The sequence below is a fragment of the Melanotaenia boesemani genome, chromosome 1, assembly GCF_017639745.1.
Source record: "Melanotaenia boesemani isolate fMelBoe1 chromosome 1, fMelBoe1.pri, whole genome shotgun sequence".
NCBI lineage: Eukaryota > Metazoa > Chordata > Actinopteri > Atheriniformes > Melanotaeniidae > Melanotaenia > Melanotaenia boesemani.
The window spans coordinates 43202381-43227357 of NC_055682.1; the positions used below are offsets into that span (position 1 = coordinate 43202381).

Here is a 24977-nt window from a genome sequence, read left to right on the forward strand (position 1 = left end):
GACAACAACTTCCACTCTGCTGCAACAACAACTTCCACTCTGCTGCAACAACAACTTCCACTCTGCTGCAACAACAACTTCCCACTCTGCTGCAACAACAACTTCCACTCTTCTGCAACAACAACTTCCACTCTTCTGCAACAACAACTTCCACTCTGCTGCAGCAACAACTTCCACTCTGCTGCAACAACAACTTCCCACTCTGCTGCAGCAACAACTTCCACTCTGCTGCAGCAACAAATTCCACTCTGCTGCAGCAACAACTTCCACTCTGCTGCAACAACAACTTCCCACTCTGCTTCAACAACAACTTCCACTCTGCTGCAACAACAACTTCCCACTCTGCTGCAACAACAACTTCCACTCTGCTGCAACAACAACTTCCACTCTGCTGCAGCAACAACTTCCACTCTGCTGCAGCAACAACTTCCACTTTGCTGCAGCAACAACTTCCCACTCTGCTGCAGCAACAACTTCCACTCTGCTGCAACAACAACTTCCACTCTGCTGCAGCAACAACTTCCACTCTGCTGCAGCAACAACTTCCACTCTGCTGCAACAACAACTTCCACTCTGCTGCAACAACAACTTCCCACTCTGCTGCAACAACAACGTCCCACTCTGCTGCAGCAACAACTTCCACTCTGCTGCAACAACAACTTCCCACTCTACTGCAACAACAACTTCTGCTCTGCTGCAGCAACAACTTCCACTCTGCTGCAACAACAACTTCCCACTCTGCTGCAACAACAACTTCCATTCTGCTGCAGCAACAACTTCCCACTCTGCTGCAACAACAACTTCCCACTCTGCTGCAACAACAACTTCCACTCTTCTGCAACAACAACTTCCACTCTTCTGCGACAACAACTTCCACTCTGCTGCAGCAACAACTTCCACTCTGCTGCAACAACAACTTCCACTCTTCTGCGACAACAACTTCCACTCTGCTGCAGCAACAACTTCCACTCTGCTGCAACAACAACTTCCCACTCTGCTGCAGCAACAACTTCCACTCTGCTGCAGCAACAAATTCCACTCTGCTGCAGCAACAACTTCCACTCTGCTGCAACAACAACTTCCCACTCTGCTTCAACAACAACTTCCACTCTGCTGCAACAACAACTTCCCACTCTGCTGCAACAACAACTTCCACTCTGCTGCAACAACAACTTCCACTCTGCTGCAGCAACAACTTCCACTCTGCTGCAACAACAACTTCCACTCTGCTGCAGCAACAACTTCCACTCTGCTGCAACAACTTCCACTCTGCTGCAATAACAACTTCCACTCTGCTGCAGCAACAACTTCCCACTCTGCTGCAACAACTTCCACTCTGCTGCAACAACAACTTCCCACTCTGCTGCAGCAACAACTTCCACTCTGCTGCAACAACAACTTCCACTCTACTGCAGCAACAACTTCCACTCTGCTGCAACAACAACTTCCACTCTGCTGCAGCAACAACTTCCACTCTGCTGCAGCAACAACTTTCCACTCTGCCGCAACAACAACTTCCACTCTGCTGCAGCAACAACTTCCCACTCTGCTGCGACAACAACTTCCACTCTGCTGCAACAACAACTTCCACTCTGCTGCAACAACAACTTCCACTCTGCTGCAACAACAACTTCCCACTCTGCTGCAACAACAACTTCCACTCTGCTGCAACAACAACTTCCACTCTTCTGCAACAACAACTTCCACTCTGCTGCAGCAACAACTTCCACTCTGCTGCAACAACAACTTCCCACTCTGCTGCAGCAACAACTTCCACTCTGCTGCAGCAACAAATTCCACTCTGCTGCAGCAACAACTTCCACTCTGCTGCAACAACAACTTCCCACTCTGCTTCAACAACAACTTCCACTCTGCTGCAACAACAACTTCCCACTCTGCTGCAACAACAACTTCCACTCTGCTGCAACAACAACTTCCACTCTGCTGCAGCAACAACTTCCACTCTGCTGCAGCAACAACTTCCACTTTGCTGCAGCAACAACTTCCCACTCTGCTGCAGCAACAACTTCCACTCTGCTGCAACAACAACTTCCACTCTGCTGCAGCAACAACTTCCACTCTGCTGCAGCAACAACTTCCACTCTGCTGCAACAACAACTTCCACTCTGCTGCAACAACAACTTCCCACTCTGCTGCAACAACAACGTCCCACTCTGCTGCAGCAACAACTTCCACTCTGCTGCAACAACAACTTCCCACTCTACTGCAACAACAACTTCTGCTCTGCTGCAGCAACAACTTCCACTCTGCTGCAACAACAACTTCCCACTCTGCTGCAACAACAACTTCCATTCTGCTGCAGCAACAACTTCCCACTCTGCTGCAACAACAACTTCCCACTCTGCTGCAACAACAACTTCCACTCTGCTGCAGCAACAACTTCCACTCTGCTGCAGCAACAACTTCCACTCTGCTGCAAGAACAACTTCCACTCTGCTGCAGCAACAACTTCCACTCTGCTGCAACAACAACTTCCCACTCTGCTGCAACAACAACTTCCCACTCTGCTGCAGCAACAACTTCCACTCTGCTGCAGCAACAACTTCCACTCTGCTGCAACAACAACTTCCCACTCTGCTGCAGCAACAACTTCCACTCTGCTGCAACAACAACTTCCACTCTGCTGCAGCAACAACTTCCACTCTGCTGCAGCAACGACTTCCACTCTGCTGCAGCAACAACTTCCACTCTGCTGCAGCAACAACTTCCCACTCTGCTGCAACAACAACTTCCACTCTGCTGCAGCAACAACTTCCCACTCTGCTGCAGCAACAACTTTAACTCTGCTGCAGCAACAACTTCCACTCTGCTGCAGCAACAACTTCCACTCTGCTGCAGCAACAACTTCCACTCTGCTGCAACAACAACTTCCCACTCTGCTGCAGCAACAACTTCCACTCTGCTGCAACAACAACTTCCACTCTACTGCAGCAACAACTTCCACTCTGCTGCAACAACAACTTCCACTCTGCTGCAGCAACAACTTCCACTCTGCTGCAGCAACAACTTCCCACTCTGCCGCAACAACAACTTCCACTCTGCTGCAACAACAACTTCCCACTCTGCTGCAACAACAACTTCCCACTCTGCTGCAACAACAACTTCCACTCTTCTGCAACAACAACTTCCACTCTTCTGTGACAACAACTTCCACTCTGCTGCAGCAACAACTTCCACTCTGCTGCAACAACAACTTCCCACTCTGCTGCAGCAACAACTTCCACTCTGCTGCAGCAACAAATTCCACTCTGCTGCAGCAACAACTTCCACTCTGCTGCAACAACAACTTCCCACTCTGCTTCAACAACAACTTCCACTCTGCTGCAACAACAACTTCCCACTCTGCTGCAACAACAACTTCCACTCTGCTGCAACAACAACTTCCACTCTGCTGCAGCAACAACTTCCACTCTGCTGCAACAACAACTTCCACTCTGCTGCAGCAACAACTTCCACTCTGCTGCAACAACTTCCACTCTGCTGCAATAACAACTTCCACTCTGCTGCAGCAACAACTTCCCACTCTGCTGCAACAACTTCCACTCTGCTGCAGCAACAACTTCCCACTCTGCTGCAACAACAACTTCCACTCTGCTGCAACAACAACTTCCCACTCTGCTGCAGCAACAACTTCCACTCTGCTGCAACAACAACTTCCACTCTACTGCAGCAACAACTTCCACTCTGCTGCAACAACAACTTCCACTCTGCTGCAGCAACAACTTCCATTCTGCTGCAACAACAACTTCCCACTCTGCTGCAACAACAACTTCCCACTCTGCTGCAGCAACAACTTCCACTCTGCTGCAACAACAACTTCCACTCTGCTGCAGCAACAACTTCCACTCTGCTGCAAGAACAACTTCCACTCTGCTGCAGCAACAACTTCCACTCTGCTGCAACAACAACTTCCCACTCTGCTGCAACAACAACTTCCCACTCTGCTGCAGCAACAACTTCCACTCTGCTGCAGCAACAACTTCCACTCTGCTGCAACAACAACTTCCCACTCTGCTGCAGCAACAACTTCCACTCTGCTGCAACAACAACTTCCACTCTGCTGCAGCAACAACTTCCACTCTGCTGCAGCAACGACTTCCACTCTGCTGCAGCAACAACTTCCACTCTGCTGCAGCAACAACTTCCCACTCTGCTGCAACAACAACTTCCACTCTGCTGCAGCAACAACTTCCCACTCTGCTGCAGCAACAACTTTAACTCTGCTGCAGCAACAACTTCCACTCTGCTGCAGCAACAACTTCCACTCTGCTGCAGCAACAACTTCCACTCTGCTGCAACAACAACTTCCCACTCTGCTGCAGCAACAACTTCCACTCTGCTGCAACAACAACTTCCACTCTACTGCAGCAACAACTTCCACTCTGCTGCAACAACAACTTCCACTCTGCTGCAGCAACAACTTCCACTCTGCTGCAGCAACAACTTCCCACTCTGCCGCAACAACAACTTCCACTCTGCTGCAACAACAACTTCCCACTCTGCTGCAACAACAACTTCCCACTCTGCTGCAACAACAACTTCCACTCTTCTGCAACAACAACTTCCACTCTTCTGTGACAACAACTTCCACTCTGCTGCAGCAACAACTTCCACTCTGCTGCAACAACAACTTCCCACTCTGCTGCAGCAACAACTTCCACTCTGCTGCAGCAACAAATTCCACTCTGCTGCAGCAACAACTTCCACTCTGCTGCAACAACAACTTCCCACTCTGCTTCAACAACAACTTCCACTCTGCTGCAACAACAACTTCCCACTCTGCTGCAACAACAACTTCCACTCTGCTGCAACAACAACTTCCACTCTGCTGCAGCAACAACTTCCACTCTGCTGCAACAACAACTTCCACTCTGCTGCAGCAACAACTTCCACTCTGCTGCAACAACTTCCACTCTGCTGCAATAACAACTTCCACTCTGCTGCAGCAACAACTTCCCACTCTGCTGCAACAACTTCCACTCTGCTGCAGCAACAACTTCCCACTCTGCTGCAACAACAACTTCCACTCTGCTGCAACAACAACTTCCCACTCTGCTGCAGCAACAACTTCCACTCTGCTGCAACAACAACTTCCACTCTACTGCAGCAACAACTTCCACTCTGCTGCAACAACAACTTCCACTCTGCTGCAGCAACAACTTCCATTCTGCTGCAACAACAACTTCCCACTCTGCTGCAACAACAACTTCCCACTCTGCTGCAGCAACAACTTCCACTCTGCTGCAACAACAACTTCCACTCTGCTGCAGCAACAACTTCCACTCTGCTGCAACAACAACTTCCACTCTGCTGCAACAACAACTTCCACTCTGCTGCAACAACAACTTCCCACTCTGCTGCAACAACAACGTCCTACTCTGCTGCAGCAACAACTTCCACTCTGCTGCAACAACAACTTCCCACTCTACTGCAACAACAACTTCCACTCTGCTGCAGCAACAACTTCCACTCTGCTGCAACAACAACTTCCCACTCTGCTGCAACAACAACTTCCACTCTGCTGCAGCAACAACTTCCCACTCTGCTGCAACAACAACTTCCCACTCTGCTGCAACAACAACTTCCACTCTGCTGCAGCAACAACTTCCACTCTGCTGCAGCAACAACTTCCACTCTGCTGCAAGAACAACTTCCACTCTGCTGCAGCAACAACTTCCACTCTGCTGCAACAACAACTTCCCACTCTGCTGCAACAACAACTTCCCACTCTGCTGCAGCAACAACTTCCACTCTGCTGCAACAACAACTTCCACTCTGCTGCAGCAACAACTTCCACTCTGCTGCAGCAACAACTTCCCACTCTGCTGCAGCAACAACTTCCACTCTGCTGCAACAACAACTTCCACTCTGCTGCAGCAACAACTTCCACTCTGCTGCAGCAACAACTTCCACTCTCCTGCAGCAACAACTTCCACTCTGCTGCAGCAACAACTTCCCACTCTGCTGCAGCAACAACTTCCACTCTGCTGCAACAACAACTTCCACTCTCCTGCAGCAACAACTTCCCACTCTGCTGCAACAACAACTTCCACTCTCCTGCAGCAACAACTTCCCACTCTGCTGCAGCAACAACTTTCCACTCTGCTGCAGCAACAACTTCCACTCTGCTGCAGCAACAACTTCCACTCTGCTGCAGCAACAACTTCCCACTCTGCTGCAACAACAACTTCCACTCTGCTGCAACAACAACTTCCCACTCTGCTGCAGCAACAACTTCCACTCTGCTGCAACAACAACTTCCACTCTACTGCAGCAACAACTTCCACTCTGCTGCAACAACAACTTCCACTCTGCTGCAGCAACAACTTCCCACTCTGCTGCAACAACTTCCACTCTGCTGCAGCAACAACTTCCCACTCTGCTGCAGCAACAACTTCCACTCTGCTGCAGCAACAACTTCCACTCTGCTGCAGCAACAACTTCCACTCTGCTGCAGCAACAACTTCCACTCTGCTGCAGCAACAACTTCCCACTCTGCTGCAACAACAACTTCCACTCTGCTGCAACAACAACTTCCACTCTGCTGCAGCAACAACTTCCACTCTGCTGCAACAACAACTTCCACTCTGCTGCAGCAACAACTTCCACTCTGCTGCAGCAACAACTTCCACTCTGCTGCAACAACTTCCACTCTGCTGCAATAACAACTTCCACTCTGCTGCAGCAACAACTTCCCACTCTGCTGTAACAACAACTTCCACTCTGCTGCAGCAACATCTTCCACTCTGCTGCAGCAACAACTTCCCACTCTGCTGCAGCAACAACTTCCACTCTGCTGCAGCAACAAATTCCACTCTGCTTCAGCAACAACTTCCACTCTGCAGCAACAACAACTTCCACTCTGCTGCAACAACAACTTCCCACTCTGCTGCAACAACAACTTCCACTCTGCTGCAACAACAACTTCCACTCTGCTGCAGCAACAACTTCCACTCTGCTGCAACAGCAACTTCCACTCTGCTGCAGCAACAACTTCCACTCTGCTGCAGCAACAACTTCCACTCTGCTGCAACAACTTCCACTCTGCTGCAGCAACAACTTCCCACTCTGCTGCAACAACTTCCACTCTGCTGCAGCAACAACTTCCCACTCTGCTGCAGCAACAACTTCCACTCTGCTGCAACAACAACTTCCACTCTGCTGCAGCAACAACTTCCACTCTGCTGCAGCAACAACTTCCACTCTGCTGCAGCAACAACTTCCCACTCTGCTGCAACAACAACTTCCACTCTGCTGCAGCAACAACTTCCCACTCTGCTGCAGCAACAACTTTCCACTCTGCTGCAGCAACAACTTCCACTCTGCTGCAGCAACAACTTCCACTCTGCTGCAGCAACAACTTCCACTCTGCTGCAGCAACAACTTCCCACTCTGCTGCAACAACAACTTCCACTCTGCTGCAACAACAACTTCCCACTCTGCTGCAGCAACAACTTCCACTGTGCTGCAACAACAACTTCCACTCTGCTGCAGCAACAACTTCCACTCTGCTGCAACAACAACTTCCACTCTGCTGCAGCAACAACTTCCACTCTGCTGCAGCAACAACTTCCCACTCTGCCGCAACAACAACTTTCCACTCTGCTGCAGCAACAACTTCCACTCTGCTGCAGCAACAACTTCCACTCTGCTGCAGCAACAACTTCCACTCTGCTGCAGCAACAACTTCCCACTCTGCTGCAACAACAACTTCCACTCTGCTGCAACAACAACTTCCCAGTCTGCTGCAGCAACAACTTCCACTCTGCTGCAACAACAACTTCCACTCTACTGCAGCAACAACTTCCACTCTGCTGCAACAACAACTTCCACTCTGCTGCAGCAACAACTTCCACTCTGCTGCAGCAACAACTTCCCACTCTGCCGCAACAACAACTTCCACTCTGCTGCAGCAACAACTTCCCACTCTGCTGCGACAACAACTTCCACTCTGCTGCAACAACAACTTCCACTCTGCTGCAACAACAACTTCCCACTCTGCTGCAACAACAACTTCCACTCTTCTGCAACAACAACTTCCACTCTTCTGCAACAACAACTTCCACTCTGCTGCAGCAACAACTTCCACTCTGCTGCAACAACAACTTCCCACTCTGCTGCAGCAACAACTTCCACTCTGCTCCAGCAACAAATTCCACTCTGCTGCAGCAACAACTTCCACTCTTCTGCAACAACAACTTCCACTCTGCTGCGACAACAACTTCCACTCTGCTGCAACAACAACTTCCACTCTGCTGCAACAACAACTTCCCACTCTGCTGCAACAACAACTTCCCACTCTGCTGCAACAACAACTTCCACTCTTCTGCAACAACAACTTCCACTCTTCTGCAACAACAACTTCCACTCTGCTGCAGCAACATCTTCCACTCTGCTGCAACAACAACTTCCCACTCTGCTGCAGCAACAACTTCCACTCTGCTGCAGCAACAAATTCCACTCTGCTTCAGCAACAACTTCCACTCTGCTGCAACAACAACTTCCACTCTGCTGCAACAACAACTTCCCACTCTGCTGCAACAACAACTTCCACTCTGCTGCAACAACAACTTCCACTCTGCTGCAGCAACAACTTCCACTCTGCTGCAACAACAACTTCCACTCTGCTGCAGCAACAACTTCCACTCTGCTGTAATAACAACTTCCACTCTGCTGCAGCAACAACTTCCCACTCTGCTGCAACAACTTCCACTCTGCTGCAGCAACAACTTCCCACTCTGCTGCAGCAACAACTTCCACTCTGCTGCAACAACAACTTCCACTCTGCTGCAGCAACAACTTCCACTCTGCTGCAGCAACAACTTCCACTCTGCTGCAGCAACAACTTCCCACTCTGCTGCAACAATAACTTCCACTCTGCTGCAACAACAACTTCCACTCTGCTGCAACAACAACTTCCACTCTGCTGCAGCAACAACTTCCACTCTGCTGCAACAACAACTTCCACTCTGCTGCAGCAACAACTTCCACTCTGCTGCAGCAACAACTTCCACTCTGCTGCAACAACTTCCACTCTGCTGCAATAACAACTTCCACTCTGCTGCAGCAACAACTTCCCACTCTGCTGCAACAACAACTTCCACTCTGCTGCAGCAACATCTTCCACTCTGCTGCAGCAACAACTTCCCACTCTGCTGCAGCAACAACTTCCACTCTGCTGCAGCAACAAATTCCACTCTGCTTCAGCAACAACTTCCACTCTGCAGCAACAACAACTTCCACTCTGCTGCAACAACAACTTCCCACTCTGCTGCAACAACAACTTCCACTCTGCTGCAACAACAACTTCCACTCTGCTGCAGCAACAACTTCCACTCTGCTGCAACAGCAACTTCCACTCTGCTGCAGCAACAACTTCCACTCTGCTGCAGCAACAACTTCCACTCTGCTGCAACAACTTCCACTCTGCTGCAATAACAACTTCCACTCTGCTGCAGCAACAACTTCCCACTCTGCTGCAACAACTTCCACTCTGCTGCAGCAACAACTTCCCACTCTGCTGCAGCAACAACTTCCACTCTGCTGCAACAACAACTTCCACTCTGCTGCAGCAACAACTTCCACTCTGCTGCAGCAACAACTTCCACTCTGCTGCAGCAACAACTTCCCACTCTGCTGCAACAACAACTTCCACTCTGCTGCAGCAACAACTTCCCACTCTGCTGCAGCAACAACTTTCCACTCTGCTGCAGCAACAACTTCCACTCTGCTGCAGCAACAACTTCCACTCTGCTGCAGCAACAACTTCCACTCTGCTGCAGCAACAACTTCCCACTCTGCTGCAACAACAACTTCCACTCTGCTGCAACAACAACTTCCCACTCTGCTGCAGCAACAACTTCCACTGTGCTGCAACAACAACTTCCACTCTACTGCAGCAACAACTTCCACTCTGCTGCAACAAAAACTTCCACTCTGCTGCAGCAACAACTTCCACTCTGCTGCAGCAACAACTTCCCACTCTGCCGCAACAACAACTTTCCACTCTGCTGCAGCAACAACTTCCACTCTGCTGCAGCAACAACTTCCACTCTGCTGCAGCAACAACTTCCCACTCTGCTGCAACAACAACTTCCACTCTGCTGCAACAACAACTTCCCACTCTGCTGCAACAACAACTTCCCACTCTGCTGCAGCAACAACTTCCACTCTACTGCAGCAACAACTTCCACTCTGCTGCAACAACAACTTCCACTCTGCTGCAGCAACAACTTCCACTCTGCTGCAGCAACAACTTCCCACTCTGCCGCAACAACAACTTCCACTCTGCTGCAGCAACAACTTCCCACTCTGCTGCGACAACAACTTCCACTCTGCTGCAACAACAACTTCCACTCTGCTGCAACAACAACTTCCCACTCTGCTGCAACAACAACTTCCACTCTTCTGCAACAACAACTTCCACTCTTCTGCAACAACAACTTCCACTCTTCTGCAACAACAACTTCCACTCTGCTGCAGCAACAACTTCCACTCTGCTGCAACAACAACTTCCCACTCTGCTGCAGCAACAACTTCCACTCTGCTGCAGCAACAAATTCCACTCTGCTGCAGCAACAACTTCCACTCTGCTGCAACAACAACTTCCCACTCTGCTTCAACAACAACTTCCACTCTGCTGCAACAACAACTTCCCACTCTGCTGCAACAACAACTTCCACTCTGCTGCAACAACAACTTCCACTCTGCTGCAGCAACAACTTCCACTCTGCTGCAACAACAACTTCCACTCTGCTGCAGCAACAACTTCCACTCTGCTGCAGCAACAACTTCCCACTCTGCTGCAGCAACAACTTCCACTCTGCTGCAACAACAACTTCCACTCTGCTGCAGCAACAACTTCCACTCTGCTGCAGCAACAACTTCCACTCTGCTGCAACAACAACTTCCACAATGCTGCAACAACAACTTCCACTCTGCTGCAACAACAACTTCCCACTCTGCTGCAACAACAACGTCCCACTCTGCTGCAGCAACAACTTCCACTCTGCTGCAACAACAACTTCCCACTCTACTGCAACAACAACTTCCGCTCTGCTGCAGCAACAACTTCCACTCTGCTGCAACAACAACTTCCCACTCTGCTGCAACAACAACTTCCACTCTGCTGCAGCAACAACTTCCCACTCTGCTGCAACAACAACTTCCCACTCTGCTGCAACAACAACTTCCACTCTGCTGCAGCAACAACTTCCACTCTGCTGCAGCAACAACTTCCACTCTGCTGCAAGAACAACTTCCACTCTGCTGCAGCAACAACTTCCACTCTGCTGCAACAACAACTTCCACTCTGCTGCAGCAACAACTTCCACTCTGCTGCAACAACTTCCACTCTGCTGCAATAACAACTTCCACTCTGCTGCAGCAACAACTTCCCACTCTGCTGCAACAACTTCCACTCTGCTGCAACAACTTCCACTCTGCTGCAGCAACAACTTCCCACTCTGCTGCAACAACAACTTCCACTCTGCTGCAACAACAACTTCCCACTCTGCTGCAGCAACAACTTCCACTCTGCTGCAACAACAACTTCCACTCTACTGCAGCAACAACTTCCACTCTGCTGCAACAACAACTTCCACTCTGCTGCAGCAACAACTTCCACTCTGCTGCAACAACAACTTCCCACTCTGCTGCAACAACAACTTCCCACTCTGCTGCAGCAACAACTTCCACTCTGCTGCAACAACAACTTCCACTCTGCTGCAGCAACAACTTCCACTCTGCTGCAACAACAACTTCCACTCTGCTGCAACAACAACTTCCACTCTGCTGCAACAACAACTTCCCACTCTGCTGCAACAACAACGTCCCACTCTGCTGCAGCAACAACTTCCCACTCTGCTGCAACAACAACTTCCCACTCTACTGCAACAACAACTTCCACTCTGCTGCAGCAACAACTTCCACTCTGCTGCAACAACAACTTCCCACTCTGCTGCAACAACAACTTCCACTCTGCTGCAACAACAACTTCCCACTCTGCTGCAACAACAACTTCCCACTCTGCTGCAACAACAACTTCCACTCTGCTGCAGCAACAACTTCCACTCTGCTGCAGCAACAACTTCCACTCTGCTGCAACAACAACTTCCACTCTGCTGCAGCAACAACTTCCACTCTGCTGCAACAACAACTTCCCACTCTGCTGCAACAACAACTTCCCACTCTGCTGCAGCAACAACTTCCACTCTGCTGCAACAACAACTTCCACTCTGCTGCAGCAACAACTTCCACTGTGCTGCAGCAACAACTTCCACTGTGCTGCAACAACAACTTCCCACTCTGCTGCAGCAACAACTTCCACTCTGCTGCAACAACAACTTCCCACTCTACTGCAACAACAACTTCCACTCTGCTGCAGCAACAACTTCCACTCTGCTGCAACAACAACTTTCCACTCTGCTGCAGCAACAACTTCCACTCTGCTGCAGCAACAACTTCCCACTCTGCTGCAGCAACAACTTCCACTCTGCTGCAACAACAACTTCCACTCTGCTGCAGCAACAACTTCCACTCTGCTGCAGCAACAACTTCCACTCTCCTGCAGCAACAACTTCCCACTCTGCTGCAACAACAACTTCCACTCTCCTGCAGCAACAACTTCCCACTCTGCTGCAGCAACAACTTTCCACTCTGCTGCAGCAACAACTTCCACTCTGCTGCAGCAACAACTTCCACTCTGCTGCAGCAACAACTTCCCACTCTGCTGCAACAACAACTTCCACTCTGCTGCAGCAACAACTTCCACTCTGCTGCAACAACAACTTCCACTCTGCTGCAACAACAACTTCCACTCTGCTGCAGCAACAACTTCCCACTCTGCTGCAACAACAACTTCCACTCTGCTGCAGCAACAACTTCCCACTCTGCTGCAGCAACAACTTTCCACTCTGCTGCAGCAACAACTTCCACTCTGCTGCAGCAACAACTTCCACTCTGCTGCAGCAACAACTTCCACTCTGCTGCAGCAACAACTTCCACTCTGCTGCAACAACAACTTCCCACTCTGCTGCAGCAACAACTTCCACTCTGCTGCAACAACAACTTCCACTCTACTGCAGCAACAACTTCCACTCTGCTGCAACAACAACTTCCACTCTGCTGCAGCAACAACTTCCACTCTGCTGCAGCAACAACTTCCCACTCTGCCGCAACAACAACTTCCACTCTGCTGCAACAACAACTTCCCACTCTGCTGCGACAACAACTTCCACTCTGCTGCAACAACAACTTCGACTCTGCTGCAACAACAACTTCCCACTCTGCTGCAACAACAACTTCCACTCTTCTGCAACAACAACTTCCACTCTTCTGCGACAACAACTTCCACTCTGCTGCAGCAACAACTTCCACTCTGCTGCAACAACAACTTCCCACTCTGCTGCAGCAACAACTTCCACTCTGCTGCAGCAACAAATTCCACTCTGCTGCAGCAACAACTTCCACTCTGCTGCAGCAACAACTTCCACTCTGCTGCAACAACAACTTTCCACTCTGCTGCAGCAACAACTTCCACTCTGCTGCAGCAACAACTTCCCACTCTGCTGCAGCAACAACTTCCACTCTGCTGCAACAACAACTTCCACTCTGCTGCAGCAACAACTTCCACTCTGCTGCAGCAACAACTTCCACTCTCCTGCAGCAACAACTTCCCACTCTGCTGCAACAACAACTTCCACTCTCCTGCAGCAACAACTTCCCACTCTGCTGCAGCAACAACTTTCCACTCTGCTGCAGCAACAACTTCCACTCTGCTGCAGCAACAACTTCCACTCTGCTGCAGCAACAACTTCCCACTCTGCTGCAACAACAACTTCCACTCTGCTGCAACAACAACTTCCCACTCTGCTGCAGCAACAACTTCCACTCTGCTGCAACAACAACTTCCACTCTACTGCAGCAACAACTTCCACTCTGCTGCAACAACAACTTCCACTCTGCTGCAGCAACAACTTCCACTCTGCCGCAGCAACAACTTCCCACTCTGCCGCAACAACAACTTCCACTCTGCTGCAACAACAACTTCCCACTCTGCTGCGACAACAACTTCCACTCTGCTGCAACAACAACTTCCACTCTGCTGCAACAACAACTTCCCACTCTGCTGCAACAACAACTTCCACTCTTCTGCAACAACAACTTCCACTCTTCTGCAACAACAACTTCCACTCTGCTGCAGCAACATCTTCCACTCTGCTGCAACAACAACTTCCCACTCTGCTGCAGCAACAACTTCCACTCTGCTGCAGCAACAAATTCCACTCTGCTTCAGCAACAACTTCCACTCTGCTGCAACAACAACTTCCACTCTGCTGCAACAACAACTTCCACTCTGCTGCAGCAACAACTTCCACTCTGCTGCAACAACTTCCACTCTGCTGCAATAACAACTTCCACTCTGCTGCAGCAACAACTTCCCACTCTGCTGCAACAACTTCCACTCTGCTGCAGCAACAACTTCCACTCTGCTGCAACAACAACTTCCACTCTGCTGCAGCAACAACTTCCACTCTGCTGCAACAACAACTTCCACTCTGCTGCAGCAACAACTTCCACTCTGCTGCAGCAACAACTTCCACTCTGCTGCAACAACATCTTCCACTCTGCTGCAACAACAACTTCCCACTCTGCTGCAGCAACAACTTCCACTCTGCTGCAGCAACAACTTCCACTCTGCTGCAACAACAACTTCCACTCTGCTGCAGCAACAGCTTCCACTCTGCTGCAACAACAACTTCCCACTCTGCTGCAACAACTTCCACTCTGCTGCAGCAACAACTTCCACTCTGCTGCAACAACTTCCACTCTGCTGCAGCAACAACTTCCCACTCTGCTGCAACAACAACTTCCACTCTGCTGCAGCAACAACTTCCACTCTGCTGCAGCAACAACTTCCCACTCTGCTGCAACAACTTCCACTCTGCTGCAGCAACAACTTCCCACTCTGCTGCAGCAACAACATCATCCAGCTTAATAACTTAGATCCTCACAAGCTGCTGGACAAAAGTTTTTTTTGTAAAGCAGAATTCAATGACGTGGTGATTCAAAGTGCTTTACAGAGACCTTAAAACAGCATGAAATAAGAAGCCTTTACAACTTACAATTAAAAAGAAAAGATAAACGAAAAAGAACATTAGTTAAAAAAAATTATCAAAATTATGATCAAATTTAAAAATTGTAATACCTGTGTGTCATCTGCGTAGCTATGGTAACTAATGTTGTTGTTCTTTATGACCCGTGCCAGTGGGAGCATGTAGATGTTAAACAGAAGATGGAACCTTGGGGAACTCCACATGTAATTCTTGTCTGCTCAGATGTAAAGTTACCTATTGACACAAAGTACTTCCTGTTCTCTAAATAAGATTTAAACCAGTGCAGTGCCAGAGAGGCCACCCAGTTCTCCAGTCGTTTTAGTAATATGTTGTGGTCGACTGTATCAAATGCAGCACTGAGGTCCAGTAAAATAAAAATACTCTGATAGAGTGTGGGACAACATCTGCTGTTCGGTGTGACCTCCAGCTCTCAGAAGGCCTGGTCCTCACCTGGAGAGCTTCCAGCATCCGGTTGTATATGAAACTGTTCACTAAGAAGCAGAAAGACACATGCAGTACGTTGGTGGTCACTGTTTGTAATCGTCACAGGTACGTGATCGAGCGTATAAACACTGAAGATCCTGCGAGGCACGTCAGCTCTGAGGACCTGGGAGGAAGGCCAGATGAACAACAGGATCCACAAGTCAAAGAGGTGGTTGAGCAGCTGCTTAAAATAGCCGAGGAGCTGAACAGGAATGCTGAGTTCCAGCGGTAAGCTGTTTTTCACACTGAAACTGTTCATGTCTTCTTTGGTCTGTAGCTTGAATCTGTTGTCAGAAAACAAGCGGCCTACACACAACTGGATTAAGATCCAACCAGTGTTTTATCTGTTTGTTTTTAACTTTAATTATAACGCTTCATTTACGTTGGCAATAAAAACCTGAATGATGCCGCCTGCCGGCCAGCGTGTGCCGAGTCAGGAGTCAGTTATACCTGTTATGTTGTTCATCTGTGAAGTGTGGGGATTTGAAAAATGTCATATTCTTATGAGATTATACCTTCAACTCCTGAAAAATATTCTGAGAGTGAGCCTGGCCACTTGTAATAGTACATACGGAGAATTGACTGGGTGCACAAATGTACAGATACTTACTTCACTTCTATAATACGGGCAGTACATCTGCCCATACAGCAGGGAAAGGACATGCTGGACAGCTGTGGTCGTACATCTGGACCAGTTCGCTGGCTTAAACTGCGGAACGGCTGCACAGAAATGGTGGAGTGAAACCAGGGACTTCATGTGAAAATATTTTCAGAATATAAAATTGAAAAATATCTGCGATGTGAAAATCTTAGTTATAGGCAAGCAATTTGTAATTTTAGAAGAAATAAGTGTGTGCGGTTGATCTAGAGAGAAGCGTGTGTGCTGTGTGGTTGTGGAGGAGGTGAATTCCAGGTTTTACTTGAATGTAATTATGTGCAGGTGAATGAATTTAGACAGTGTTTTTACCTAAATATTACCTGCAGCGTCCATCATGTATAAACGTAGAAAGCTTCTTCAGTCAGCGTGACGGGAGGTGAATAGAAACTTTGTGGAACGGGTCTAACCTCGTTCTCAGTGAGTCTTGCTGTTGTTGAACGTGTATTGGTTCTTTTATGTTTTGACATAATGCTTGTGCTTCATACCAGGTGAAGAGCTGAATAAAATAAAAGAAATGAACATGTTTCCTGTCAGACTTGTCAACCAGGTTCAGGGTAACTGTGCCAAAGACATCTTCATGAAGGTGGCCAGGAGCATCTTTGCTGATGGCATCAACTGGGGCCGCGTGGTGGCGCTCTTCCATCTGGCCTACAGACTCATCCACAGGGTAACTGCTCCACTTTCATTATCAGCTTCTGCTTCAGCAGAGCAAACACACACAAGCTCAGACATGAATGTGTTCAGCTCAGTTTGAAGCCTGCTGGCAGCCTGCTGCTAGTCAAAGCAAAGCAACTACTTTTACTTTTTTTCCCTCTGATTAATAAAGGGTTTTTGCTCTATTTCATTTATCTAAAATTTCACTTTCTACAAAAGATGAGTCATTCTTTTAACCCTTAAACCTCCTCCAGATTTCGCAAGGTCTCTCCTCCACCAGGAGCGGTGGTGTGTAGCTCTGTGGGGTAAATGTGGTGGATATTTAACCCTTTAGATGATCTACAGAGATTTTCCAGCATTTCTATCCGTCCAGGAAGTTTACAATCCAGCCACTAAATGTAGTTTTATTCAGAGACTCTATCTGGTAAATCCACAATGATCCATGATAACAGCATTATTTATCACATTTCATCATAAAAACATCACCATCACTACTATGTTGCTAAGAGACCTCTATTTAGACCTGGACATGACGAGGAAGCCACTTCCTGTCAGACTTTCCACCAATCAGAGAGCTTAGATTGACGGTAACGTCCAATCAGGAGCAGCCAAAGATCAACCAGTGAGCAGAAAGTTCTATGTGTGTGTGAAAAGAAGAAAAATAATGCTCCTCTATGGCTGGAATAAAGCCAAGAAGACGTTTCTGATGCACGGTGGCGCCACAAAGCAGCTGAGCTGGAGTTGGTTTAGTGAGGATAGCAGGTAAATAGTAGCAGGAATAACTGGAAATGAGGAAAAAGTGGAAACATGGAAATAGTTTCTGTTGTGTGTTTGTTTCAATAACAATATTTTTTCTCCTGAAAGCCAAGACTTGAGAGAACGATGAGATGAGAAAAGGTTTGGTCACTGTTGGTCTGTGTGTTATTTCTACAAAGTTCTGTTAGTAATAAATTCTGCTTTCTTCTTCTGGTCGGCCTTTATGCTGAATCTGACAGCCAAACCCCCTTAAATTCTCCAGATTATCAGCTGATGTAGCAGCAAATAATCTGGAGAATTATTTTCTCTTGGTGTGTAAAAACATCTTCAGGTGAACCTGAAGTTTCTGGATTTTTGTTTTGTTTTAAAGGCTCTGACCACCAACCATCTAGAAAACATCAGAACGGTCATCAGCTGGGTTCTTCAGGTCATCAGAGAGCTACTTTACTCCTGGCTCGTGCAGCAGGGAGGCTGGGTAAGTGGTTCGTTGTCATGACGATGTGTATTTACTCTCATCAGGAGGATGTACAACTCCTAACTCTGCTTTCTTTGTTTGCAGGAGGGAGTGGTCAGGAGTTTTTCCCAATGGAGGAAATTAGCCGTTGTAGCATCAGTAGCGTTGGTGGTAGCCTTTGTTTACTACCGGAGGACACGCTGAGACTGAGACACCACGGTTCAGTCTCACATCCTTCTTCATAAAGACAGTTTTATTCTCCAGCCTCCATCTCACTCGCCAGAGGACTCAAAGCTCTATTCTCAGGTTTTTAGGAAGAAAAAAGTTCTTCTGCCACCAGCTGTGCTCTCAGAATCCGAGTATTCCTCCAGTTAATCTGATCCTTCCACAGATTAACAGCAGCACGCTGCGACCGCCATGTTGAAAACTCCCAGCTGTTAGCGCCACTGCCTGTCAGCAGGAGATGTGTTTATGGATGTGGGACGTACTGGAACTGTCATCAGACTGACCCAAGGACCCCACCTGACTCCTCACATCACAGAAATTAGCCAGACCTCAAACAAGGGGGGTGATATAGCCCAACATGTTTTAATCCATTTTAACTTAGTTTAATCATTTAAAATTAACATATGTTGTCATGATGATACATATATATATATATATATATATATATATATATATATATATATATATATATATGTGTATGTATGTATTAGTATTTTTATACAAAATAAGGTTTTATTCAGGTGTTATTTTGAGAGCTGAATTAATTTATTTTAAGCTGAACACCATCTGCAGGGACAAAGATCACTATGGAGATTATTTTTAATATTTTTGTTTCATCAGAAAAATCAGGTGGTTTTAGATCAGTTTTCCAGATTTTACAAGATTGCCACTAAAATGGATTATCTCAGTTTCAAAGAGCTGCAAATGATGGGTGGACAGCTAGTCTTGGTCAAAGCTTTCCTTTTTTTATGAATTGGTTATAAATGTGATGTTTTAAATTTATGGCACCACTTTGGAGTTGCAGATAAAACCTAAAAGATGTAAATCAGATGTTCTTCACAGCAGCCATGTTGCTAGAAATAGCACCAGTTGTTTTGTAAGCGCAGTGGTTCCCAACCTACTTTCCTCAGGGACCTCCCGCATGCAGATATTAAAAAACACGGAGCCGCTGCCCCCTCCCTCCCTCACCTAGAAAAAGACATTGCTACTAGTTTGTTTTTTCAGACCAGTGTCTTATCGGATGGTTTCCAGTTATTGCTGCAGTGTAACAGAAAAGGGCTTTAAAAAAACACTAATCTGGTCATGTACGAACATGTATGGCTTGTATCTGAGATCTCCCTGTTAATGTGAGTGTGACATGGGTGTGTGTAGTGGCATGATGGAGGAGCTGTCAATCACCCACCATGCAGAACCTAATGAATCCATCATGGCTCCTCCCCCTTCATCATGATACCATGGTTGGAACCAGCCAGCTGCTGTTCAAGCCTGTTGATTTAAACTGAAAAATATTGCATAAATTGAAGTGATGATTTGTTACTCCTCCAAGGAAATAACTGGGATTGTAAAACAATATGACGAAAAAGCCGTTTTCCACACGTCTCCGCTGGGAATCAACACATGGCAGCAAACATCATGACGGAGGACGGTGAATTTCTAACATGTTCAGTGTCTCTGGGACCCTTTTAATTCATGTTGTCTGCTTTAAAATAATAGAATAAAACTAAACTTTAATGAAAGAAATATCTGTTAATGTCAGTATTTTTTACGACTAAATTAGCTGTAATTTTTTTTTTTTTTTTTTTTTAAAGTTATTCAACTGGTTTGTGGTGAAATTACTAAAATGTGACCTTTTTTTTTACTTGGAAAATTGGTTAAATTGGACAAAAGGAAAATAAATAATCCTCCTTATACTGCTTCCTGCTAAATGTTTTCATATTTATGTAAAGAAAAGCAGAAACATCTTTCATTTATTTCATTTATTTTTATCAGTTTTGTTTTACATGTGCGTCGTTTCCAGTGCGGGTTGGACTCGGCCAAGGCTGCCCTCTGTCACCGATTCTGTTCATAACCTTTATGGACAGAATTTCTAGGCCCAGCCGAGGTGTTGAGGGGATCCGGTTTGGTGGCCTCAGGATTGGGTCTCTGCTCTTTGCGGATGATGTGGTTCTGTTGGCTTCATCGGGCCATAATCTTCAGCTCTCACTGGAGCGATTTGCAGCCGAGTGTGAAGCAGCTGGGATGAGAATCAGCACCTCCAAGTCCGAGACCATGGTCCTCAGCCGGAAAAGGGTGGAGTGCTCTCTCCAGGTCTGCAATAGGGTCCTGCCCCAAGTGGAGGAGTTCGCGTATCTCAGGGTCTTGTTCACTAGTGAGGGAAAGATGGAGCGGGAGGTTGACAGGCGGATCGGTGCAGCGTCTGCAGTGATGCGGACTCTGCATCGGTCTGTCGTGGTGAAGAAGGAGCTGAGCCAAAAGACAAAGCTCTCGATTTACCAGTCGATCTACATTCCTACCCTCACCTATGGTCACAACAGAAGATGAATACATAAAGCAAAATTTAAATTTGATAATCATTTTACGAGAAAACTAAGTAAAAATTTTAAACCAAAGTCAGTTTTTTTTTTAGCCATATATATTTCTTTTACGCTGGAATGGGGCCAAAATAAGTAAGACTAAAGACTTCACTTGTAATACGAAACACAAGCTATCGGATGACGTTGGACTGCTAAGATGTGTGAAATAGCGTGTTTCACCTCTAGTGAGGGGCCCTCCTGGAGGAGGATCTCCCCTCTGCCTACCAACGGGGAGTTATCTGTTTTCTCTTTGTTTTTTTTTAGTTAGCACACGTTGTTTAAGGGTTAAGGTTTGTGCAGTTCTAAGTTGTCTGGAGGTTAAAAAATGTAATTCAGGATTGGACCATTTAAATACCATTTAATAATATAAAACTGGTGTCACTCAATGTAAATGGGATGAATAATCCTGTTAAGAGGAGCAAGATCCTGGCTAAATTGAAAAAAGAAAAGGCTCAAGTTTTTTTTTTTTGCAAGAAACCCATTTACCTCAACTAGAACATGAAAAGCTAAAACGCTTTGGGTATAGAAATACATTTTACAGTAGCTACAAACCTAAGCAAAAGAGGGGAGTGGCAATTCTTATTGCAAATGGAATTCAATTTGAATGTCTTAAAGAAGTTAGGGACAATGAAGGGAGGTACATATTAATTAAAGGGAAGCTGGAAAATAGAACAGTGACAATGGTCAATGTCTATGCCCCTCTACTATGTGTTTTTTCAAAACTCTGTTTGATACTATCACCATAGAAACCGAAGGTATTTTGAAATGTGGAGGAGATTATAATGTGATCATGAGCCATAACTTGGACACAACAAGCCCCAAAAGAAGCAAGAAGCATCTAAGCAAATTTATGAATATAACAACCCGGGAGATGGGACTGATCGGTGTGTGGAGAGAACTTCACCCACTAGAAAGGGACTACACGCACTACTCAGTGCCTCACTCTACCTACTCTAGAATTGATTATTTCTTAATTAATACAGGTGAAATCCATAGGGTCATAGAATGTAAAATAGGGGCAGCGGATATATCTGACCACAGTGGGATTAGCTTAACAATACACCTAAATGATAGGAAAATAAATACTATATGGAGGCTGAATACAGGTATCTTGAATAACAAGGCAAATGTGGAATAGATAAGAGAAGAAATAAAAAGATATATAGAAGAGAATGATAATGGGGAAGTAAACCCTGCAATTCTGTGGGATGGTATGAAGGCAGTCATTCGGGGGAAGCTAATTGCCTTGACAGCAACACAAAAAAAGGCCCAGCTAGCTGCATACAAACACAAAGTAATAAAACTACAAGAACTGGAAAAGAATCATAAAAATACAGGAAACCAGTCTGTATTACAGCAAAAACAGAAGGTTAGGGAGAAGATAAATGAGATACTCAGGACAGATATAGAAAAGCGGGCAAGATTTGTAAAACAGACATACTACGAATCAGGCCCAAAAGCAACTAGGCTCCTAGCTAGACGCCTGCGGAAGCAACAGGCCGCCAACACAATTCCTAAGATAAGAAATCCTCAAACTAACCGACTAGCGCACGAACCAGAGGAAATACAAAGAATATTTGAAGAATACTATAAGAAGCTATATTCACAACCGCTATCAGCCGATGAAAAGACAATAAGGAGCTTCCCTGATAAACTTGACCTGCCATCCATTGGTAAGATACAGAATGACGCTATTATGTCACAAATCACAGTTAAGGAGCTAGAACTTACAATCAGCAGGCTAAAAACTAGCAAATCACCAGGTAGCGATGGGTACCCCTCAGAATGGTATAAGGCTTTTCAAAAGGAGCTAACACCCTTGCTTCTGCCCTGTTTTAATTGGACCCTTAAGGAGGGTGGGGACCCTTAAGGAGGGTGGGGACCCTTAAGGAGGGGGGTGGGGACCCTTAAGGAGGGGGGTGGGGTGGGGCCCCCCCATCATGGAAGGAAGCAGTTATTACCGTTCTACCTAAAGAAGGCAAAGCTAAGGAAGATTGCAAAAACTATCGGCCGATATCACTCTTGAATGTAGACTACAAACTATTTACATCGATTATTTGCAAGAGACTTGAGGCCCTAATACCAGATTTGATCGATGAGGACCAAACCGGCTTTATTAAAGGACGCCAAGCGCACGGTAACATTAGGAGAACCCTCCACATTCTAGACAACGCCCAAAAAAGTGGCATAAGTACAATCCTGGTTGGTTTGGATGCCAAAAAAGCATTCGATAGTGTCAGTTGGTTATTCATGTATGAGGTACTAAAGAGATTTGGCTTCGATAAAAAGGTGATTCAATGTATTAAAAATATTTACCAAGAGCCCATAGCTAGGATTATAGTAAATGGAAGCCTGTCCAACACGATTCAGCTGGAGAGGGGGACGAGACAAGGTTGTTGTCTGTCTCCCACTCTCTTTGCTTTGTATGTCGAGCCTTTAGCACAGGTAATAAGGCAGAGTGGGGAACTGCAGGGTGTAACTGTTGGCCTCTTCGCGGACAACGTCATTTTTCTTGAACAACCAGAGGTGTGTTTCCCACACCTAATGTCTCTTCTGGAAGAGTTTGAATATTATTCAGGATATAAATTGAACATATCAAAAACACAAATTCTCTCGTTAAATTATTCCCCATCCCGACAAATAACAGATGCATATAATTTGAAATGGAATTCTAAAACAATGAAGTATCTTGGTGTAACTCTGAGTAAAACACTTCCTGACATTTTTGATGACAATTACAGTGAAATTGGGAAAAGTATCCAAAAAGACATTGAAAGATGGTCTGCCCTTCCATTAGACTTCAGTGCTAGAATACAGATAGTCCAAATGAATATTCTACCTAAATTGTTATATTTATTTCAAGCTCTTCCAATTAATATCCCCCAAAACAAATTTCTAGCTTGGGACAAGATGATTTCCAGATTCATATGGAGTAGTAAAAAACCAAGAATAAAATTTACAACACTTCAACTACCTAAAAGCAAGGGGGGGATGGCATTGCCTAACCTCACAGAATATTCCTACGCAGCTCAACTTAGATATCTGGCTTGTTGGTGTAGACCTGACTACGAGCCCAAATGGAAAGAAATGGAAAGGGAAGTGCAAGGCTACCCAACCCAGATGTTGGTAGGGGATGAACGTTTGATGGTTGCTTTGAAACATGCTATGAATCCAATAGTAGAATTTACATTTGAAATATGGAGCACTGTAGTAAGAAAATACAAACTTAAGAGGGATGTATGCTCTCTGAGGTGGTTCGCGTATGATTCTAAGTTTAGGCCAGGGACATATGATCCAGCATTCAAAGAATGGGCCAACAAAGGTATGACGGCACTATGTACAGTTTCGAAAGATGGTGAATTTCTAAGTTTCCAGGATATAAAAACAAAATACAGCCTTGAAAACAAAGACTTCTATAGATACTTGCAGTTGAGACACTATTTCATAGAAGAGATGAGACCAAATGAAACTATAAGTAAGGCAATTGGAGTTATAATGGACTCATACAAACAGAAAGGGTCTCGTCTCACCTCTGTTTTCTATCGAGCTTTGAGGGAGAGCAGGAAAGAATCGACATTGTATATAAAAGCAAAATGGGAAGCAGAACTGAAAATCCAAATACAAGAGGAGGAATGGTATCATATGTGTGAGACACAATCCACATCAACAAACTCATTAATATGGAGGGAGTTTTGTTGGAAAAATCTAACTCGTTATTTTATCACACCAAAGATAAAGTCTAGACAACCCGGTACACAACAAGGCTGTTGGACACTGTGTGGAAGTGTAGAGGCAGATCATACCCACATCTTTTGGAACTGCACAAAAATGAAAATGTACTGGCAAAAAGTCAACTCAGGTGCTGAAAACATCTTGGGATACAAGATTCCAAATACTTGCACAGTGATGTATCTTGGGAATATTGAGAAGGTTGTAATGAATGAAGATCTGTACCTGACTAAAATATTACTTGCAGCAAGTAAGAAAGTGGTTACAAGACACTGGCTCAACGTGAACACTCCAAAACAGGAGCAGTGGTTGGAGGCTGTCCAGGAAATCTGTGACGTGGAAAAAATGACATACCTGTTGAGACTCAAAGAGAATATATTTGAAAAGAACTGGGAAAAATGGAACCTCTATATGAAACATGACACCAACTGATCAAATCCTAGACTGTAAGAATGGACTCAAAACCAAAGTAAAACGCCTCCAGACAATTAATTACCGTTATTGTTATTGTTATTTTTTTATTTTTT

General features: G+C 46.2%; 1 protein-coding gene across 1 annotated transcript in view; it reads left to right on the forward strand.

The window, feature by feature from the left end:
* zgc:153993 (uncharacterized protein LOC767645 homolog) overlaps positions 1–20056 on the forward strand; it is a 55868-nt gene extending 35812 nt beyond the window's left edge. Inside the window, exons 3-6 of the mRNA XM_041991016.1 lie at positions 15687–15848; positions 16813–16945; positions 18059–18163; positions 18248–20056. Of these exons, the coding sequence (XP_041846950.1) occupies positions 15687–15848; positions 16813–16945; positions 18059–18163; positions 18248–18346 (499 nt within the window). The 3' untranslated portion in view covers positions 18347–20056. The remainder of the gene's footprint in view (positions 1–15686; positions 15849–16812; positions 16946–18058; positions 18164–18247) is intronic.
* The last annotated feature ends 4921 nt before the right edge of the window (positions 20057–24977 follow it).